We start from the raw sequence: 7,511 nt of genomic DNA on the forward strand, positions 1-7,511 counted from the left end.
TACTGTAATTATAATTATAAAGACGAGTTATCAATATGTTGGCATCATAAACAAATATCAATTTAAGGTTTTAATAAGAGCGTTGAGTTAATCAATTTTAACAAGATTCTGAATACGAGCTCAGATAAAATTAATTGCATGAATTTGTTGATTTATTATTTTATCACAATAAAAATTATTAATGACGCGACAATAGTTAGTACGAGCGATGATACGAGTGAAGAGCACGGAAGAGAGTCAGAACGCGAACTCAACTCGGCAGTCACAAGAGAGGCTTGAATAAAAGCAAGACATTATAAGATTATTTGCATACCTGGTGATCAGTGACATCACCTCATCCAGGTATGACAACGACTTGAACTGACGACAATTATAATTAATGAGCCATGCAGGTATTATATCATTAAGACTGAATATTATTTAATCCCTTGTGAATGCTGATTGAACATGTAAAATAATTTATATAGTACGTAAAACATGATCCCGAGATACCGGCATAACAACAATCGAAAGGTTACGTTTTTAATTATTATTATTAACCAACATTTATTATTAACCAATTATTATGAAAGACACAAAGTTGGTACCTGAATTTCCGATGATGGAAAATTATCCTGGATGATTTGTTGAGTTGGATTGCACAAAGATGCACTGAATTAATTTATGTGTACTGAGTACGTGTAGCTGGCCACCGCGTGTAGAGTAATTATGCCGGTTGGCGCGTAACCGTCTATTTGCCTTGGGGAGTTGACTATCAGGGTGCGCGTCAGTCGCAGCACCACTGATGCAGTAGAGTGCGGATTTACCAAGTGTTCTAGCGCGAACATTTGGTATTTACGCAACAGTTCAAAATATTAAATATTAATTATTAAAAAAAATGAAGTTAGCACAAGTTCATCAAACTAGCTTACGAGCGTCTATTTTCTTGACTTTGGTTAAATAAGCATTTTTTTTAATGCCGAGTTCAAATTAATTTCTTTATCTAATTAGATGATCTTTGTTTTTTAATTAACAATATATGAAAAATTTATAAAATTGAATAATCGAAAGGAATTGTATGCTTTATAATATTTTAATATTGGGTGTTAATAACTAGTACATAATTTTTAAGTTGAATCTCACATTGACAACCAATCGACAGCGCTAAAACGCCAGTTTGAACTCTTCTGATTCAATAAATTATTTTTAAATTAATTTTTACTATTCTAATAGTAATTAATCTATAACGGGTGCTTTACTTCCCGCACTTTTAGCCCCTGATTAAATTTAACTAACAACAATATATTAACAAATGACTCTAAGATTTACCAGGGCGCCACCAGGATTTTTCAATGCGGTTCCTGGAACCGGAAACCAGAGCTGAGCTTAATAATCTACAGGGAGAGAGAGTGGAGGAAGGTTGTTCTGAAAATGAATAAATTTTTATTTAACAAATTAACCGGTTTTTATTCAACAACAAAATTAAGGGGGTATTCTGGTCTAGAAATTTGAAAAAATCGACTTTTTTTTTTGCATATTTTCAAAGTTTAGACCCTTAAAAATATGTCCTTCAATGGATTTTTCAAAATTCGAATTATTTTCGAAGATACAGTCGATTTTGTGACGCAGCATCTAAGCCGGCCGATCGTCGCGAATCACACAATAAACAGTGGCAGTTCCTGGAAGACTTGAGCACTCGTTCTTTCCAAGAACTCTTTTGTTTTCGACATAAGCCTTCATATATATTCAATATATATTTTTATACTTCTATATATACCTTTATACATACTTAATATACTAGGAATATACATACTAAATATACCAGGAACTGTTCAATGCGAAAGTTATAATGTTGATATTGTTTATCATTTATTAATCTGTTCAGTTTAGTTTCAATCTTGAAGCGAAGTAGACAAGTGCTCTGTGGATAGTTTTGTGAAATAATAAATTTTGTTTTTTTTTATTTGCTTAAAAATGGATAGAAAAAGTGCGCGGGGGAGCAGTAGTCGTCCAGATAGGCACAAGAAGAAACGATTTTCATCAAATCAATTTACCGCTGAAAAAGATTGTAGTTATACGAGTGCTTCCGCAGCAAAGTTAAAAAAGTTTGGAGATGAGGAAATAGTTATTAACAAAAATTTTGGGTACTGTCTTCTGGAATTTTTCTCAGTTTTTCAAACTCTCTCAACTTTAATTGTGTGTGCTACCTGCAAAGAAGAAATTAAATTTTCTCAAACGGCACCACGCGGTTTAGGATTTAAAATTACATTACAGTGCAGTTGTGAAAATGTTCGATACATTCAATCATGTCCGTTGGTGAACAAAGCTTATGAAATTAATCGCCGGATTGTTAAAGCTATGAGACTTTTAGGAGTAGGAAGAGAAGGAATAAATATTTTTTGTAGTGTCATGGATATATGCAAAGGTTTATGTATCAGTACTTACTACAGTTGTCTTGATAATTTACATACAGCCGCAAGTGCAATTTACGATCAGCTAATATCAAAAGCTGTAAAAGAAGAGCAAGAATTATTATCAGAATTTGAGCCTAATGAAAATCCAAAACACTTGACGGTTTCTGGAGATGGCACCTGGAAGAAGCGAGGGTTTACTTCACTTTTTGGCGTTACAACCCTTATTGGTAAATACAGTAAAAAAGTTATCGATACTGTCGTAAAATCTAGTTTTTTCCAAGGCTGTTGCCAAGGCGATTTACTACATCGATGTTTGGGATCCGAAACTCAAAATAACAATGAATCGCTCAATTCATTAATATGGACTTTTGCTCCCAAGCATATTCACGCTGGATCTCAAACAATTCAAATTGCGAATTATTTAGCTGTTGCCATTTTTAATGAAGGTTATTTACCCATCTTAAAAATGATGGAACTTATGGGCATCACCGTTGGTACTGAAGCTCATTCATTTGCTATCAGACGTAACGAAGTTCGGATTGAGCGCTCTGAGCTACGAGCTACTGCTGCTTCCAAAGAAGGCAGAACAGCTCGATTAGCTGAAAGAACTTCACAAAACATCGAATATGAAGTTGAGGAAGGCCCAATGTATGGATCTGGAATCGCCAATTAATCCAAAGTGAGTATTGAATGTTATTATACGAGTTATTCTACTATAATTGTTTCTCAAACTTTAAACGCGTTTTTCTCAAAACTACTTTTTTTGAAGTGGTTGACATGATATCTCAAGTTCTACCCGACCGATTCTTTTGAAATTTGGTGGGAATCTTTTTTATATATCTCTCTATCGCGTCTGCTTTGCATTTTAAAAAATTTCAATTTGGAGTATTTTTAAAAAATTCGAAAAGGTCAAAAAAAGGGGGTAAAAAAAAATTGATATTTCATGTCGACGCCATTTTGTAAATTTTTTTTTTTTTTCTTGACTAAGGTCAACGCGATAGCGACATCTTTACAGATTGAGAATTTTTCAAATTTTTTTGTTTCAGATCACTACAAGGGCTGGAATCATGTCAACCAAGGTGCACCGTTTTTTTTGTAGCCCCCACTTCACTGACCTGTAATTTGTCCAATTTATCATTTTTTTTTTTTTTCAATTTTTTTTTATATTCTTGAAACGTTAATAAACATCATATAAAAAAACCGATACTAAAAATGTTCTTAATTTTTTTTTTATGTTAGTTTGAAAAGTGCCTAAAATTTAGGCTTCTAGACCAGAATACCCCCTTAACAACTGTGCACTTGCACTTACTCTCACTCACTTACACCTAACTCACTTACAACTAAACTTAACACTACAACTTATGACTACTCTCCTCAGGTCAACTTCAACTCCACGACCCCACCGCCTTGTCACCCCGCAAAGGAACTAATCGTATGCAAAGGCTCGTTAACTCGGCTCACGAAAGTAGTCGACTCAGTGACTGAACGTAGACCGATGTCCTCCCGTGAGCTTACAAAAAATTGCTTAATCCCACAGTACCCTCTTATGGAGCGACTATACTGTAGTTCTACCTTACTACCGCTGTACCCCACTTGGCGTCTATACAACGGCTTCTAGGATTTCCCGCCCCGGAGTCAGATGGACTCAAGCGTGCTCAACGTGCCTCTTGAGCGGTACTATCTCACACACACATTACCCACGCGTCTCCACACACATATCCCGCTCACACACACAACTGACTCTGCTTTACTTTTATTTTGTTTTGTCGCAAACTCTCCAAGAAGGAGAGTTTCCGTAATTATTTTGTTCTTCTTGATTATTTAGGATCAGGATCAGGAATTCTAATTTTAAAATAAAACACTCGATGTTGGGGTGAATAATTATAACTAATTTGTTCCCCAATGGGAGAAAACTCTAGCAATGACTAGAGAAAAACTCCTCGAAGATAGATACAGATGCGTATGATGTGAAACTGTGTGTGTGTGTAAGTATAAATAATTGTACTAGGCGCACAATAGGGGTGAGAGATGATCTCAGCCGCTGTTAGGTTGTTGAGGTCAACCGTCAACCTGTTGTGTGTAGTGTAATACAGTAGTTGTTACATAATGTTAAGATTAGGCATTAATTGGTAATGGACATAATAGAGTGATGTTCCGTTTGAACAGTCCTCGTGTTGTTCGGACAGATGCCACCCGAGTAACTCCATCGTCTCCAGGGTGGATTTCGACTACTACGCCCAATTCCCATCGCATACAGGGTTGATTTTTGTCCATCAGCAGTACGATCTGGTCAGGTTTAATTTCTCCTTGAGTAGAATGCCATTTTTGACGAGTTTGAAGCTCGTGGAGGTATTCCAAATACCAGCGCTTCCAGAAGTCTTGTCGTGCCTTAGTGATGAATTGCCATACGCTAAGACGATTGTCTGCAACATCAGAAAAATCATATTCAGGCAGCATTGTGAGAGGACGCCCTATTAAAATATGAGCAGGTGTTAATGCGATAGGATCGTTAGGATCACTAGATAACGTGCATAAGGGTCTAGAGTTAAGTATGGCTTCAATTTGTACAGCTAAAGAATTCAACTCTTCAAAGGTCAGAAGTTGATCTTTCACCACCCTCTTAAAATGATGTTTAAAAGACTTTACTGCCGCTTCCCAAATGCCCCCAAAATGCGGTGATAGTGGTGGATTAAATTTCCAAACAATATTTTTTCTAACTGCATAATCATTGACTAAATTTTGATGAGTTTTAGATGTAAAAAGTGCATAAAGTTCTTGTAATTGGTTATTAGCGCCTACAAAGTTGGTACCATTATCAGAATAAACATGAGACGGGACCCCCCGGCGACCAATGAACCGTCCGAAAGCTGCCAGGAAGCCATCAGTGGTCAGGTCGCTAACAATCTCAAGATGGACTGCCTTCGTGGCCATGCAAATAAAAACGCACCCATAGACTTTAATCTTATTTCGATTTCTAAATTTTCGTTCTTTTATGAATAAAGGTCCAAAATAGTCTACTCCCACATGGGAAAATGCGGCTGATTCTGTGACTCTGGCACTGGGTAGATTAGCCATCTTCCCTTGAAGAATTACAGGACGATGTCTAATGCATTCCACGCATCTTTTGACAACTCGCCTTATCTGGCCCTTTCCATCCAGTAACCAGAATTTATGACGTAAATTTGATAATGTTGCTTGGATACCAGAGTGGTATGCATTTTTATGTGTTTCTCTAATAATTAAGTCTGTAACATAATGACGTGAACGCAGTAAAATGGGATGTTTTGTAGAAAATGAAATAGGGGCGTGTTTTAAACGACCACCTACTCGTAATAAACCATCTTGATCAATAAAGGGATTTAGACAACGTAATCTTAGATTTTTTGTGTCTCCCGTTTCTTTAAGTTGTTCTATTTCACAATGGTATTGTTCTTGTTGAATTAATGTAAGTATTCGAATTTCTGTTTTTAATTTTTCTTCAACACTCAGTGGTTTATGTTTAAACGAACTTGATTTGAGCATACGTAAAATGAATGTAAATGAATTTATGAGTGTTGAATACGATGAAAAGCGTTGGAATAGGTCACTGGTGGATGCCAATAAGCAGGTGTTTTTACGTAAACCTGGTAGTTCTGAAGGAACAGACTGAATAAAAATAGGCCAGGTGTTGGGATCCTGTGTCAGCCACGTAGGACCTTCAAACCATAATTTATTTTTAAGAAAATCGGAGGGTAATTGACCTCGAGATAAAGAGTCAGCAGGGTTATCATTAGTTCTAATATGTCGCCATTCTACGTTATTCCCGAGAGATTGTATTTCAGAGACTCGATTTGATTCAAAAACCTTAAGAGTGTGGGGCGAGCGTTTAAGCCATTGTAAGACGATGGTTGAATCTGACCAAAATGTTACTTTAGTACAAGTGAAATTAAGTGCAGGAAGTGCTTCTTTATATAATCTTGAAAGTAATTGTGCTCCACATAGTTCTAATTTAGGTATGGTTACATCTTTAATTGGCGCGACTCTAGATTTTGAGCAGGCTAATCTGACAATTACTTGACCTTGTTGATTCATTGAACGTACATATAAGCAGGCTCCGTAGCCTATTTTACTAGCATCACAAAACCCGTGTATCTCGATATTACTAGCATTGGGAATAACAATGTTACGTTCAACAGCAAATTCTCTAATTAAAGGTAGTTGTTCAGCAAATTTACACCAACGAGTGTGTAATTCTTGTGGTACTGTTTCATCCCAGTGAACCTTTACCTTCCAACATGCTTGTACCATCGCTTTAGCAGCAAGTACTACTGGACCTAAGATCCCGAGTGGATCGAAAATTTTTGCGATATCAGATAAGATTGTTCTTTTAGTCATCTTTTTCAAAGAATTAAGTGAATTGACAGTATAAATAAATTCATCAGTTGAAGAGTTCCAGACAATACCAAGAGTTTTAGAAATAGGGTCATCATTAATAGCACAATCCAAGTCAAGCGTTCTTTGGTCAAAGTTGTCTAGTGCATGTTTATGATTGGAGGCCCACTGACGGAGTTCAAAACCCCCCTTTCTTACTAATTGAATTATTTCGTCGCGTAATTGCAAAATTTCAGGTAAAGAATTAGTCCCAGTTAATAAATTATCAACATATAAATCGCGTTTTAGTATAATCGAAGCATTTGGGAAGTTATGACGTTCATCGTCAGCTAATTGGTTTACTGTACGTGTGGCTAGAAACGGAGCTGCAGATACTCCAAAAGTGACTCTCTGTAATTCAAACGTGCTAGTTTCGTCGTTATGATAATGAAAAATTCTTTGAAATTTATGATGATCTGGATGGACTCGGATTTGTCTATACATTTGAGCGATATCAGAAGTCATGGCGTAAACATAGATACGAAAACGTAATAAAATAGTAAATAAGTTATCTTGTACAGTAGGCCCCGTCAGCAGAACCTCATTCAATGAGATACCTTTATCAGATTTTGCTGATGCGTCGAATACAACGCGTACCTTGGTGGTAGTGCTAGATGTTTTTATGACGGGATGATGTGGTAAATAGTAGCCCGGCTCTTGATCATGTGATATGAGTACCATATGACCAAGGTCGATGTACTCCTGCAT

At 36.4% G+C, this 7,511-nt stretch overlaps 1 protein-coding gene across 1 annotated transcript; it reads right to left on the reverse strand.

Moving 5' to 3' along the window:
- Positions 1 to 4,508: 4,508 nt before the first annotated feature.
- LOC123273369 lies at positions 4,509 to 7,511 on the reverse strand. The gene has a single exon (XM_044740771.1). It carries the CDS (start codon positions 7,509 to 7,511, stop codon positions 4,509 to 4,511), a length of 3,003 nt encoding a protein of 1,000 aa, XP_044596706.1.

This window comes from Cotesia glomerata, linkage group LG10, assembly GCF_020080835.1.
Source record: "Cotesia glomerata isolate CgM1 linkage group LG10, MPM_Cglom_v2.3, whole genome shotgun sequence".
Lineage (NCBI taxonomy): Eukaryota > Metazoa > Arthropoda > Insecta > Hymenoptera > Braconidae > Cotesia > Cotesia glomerata.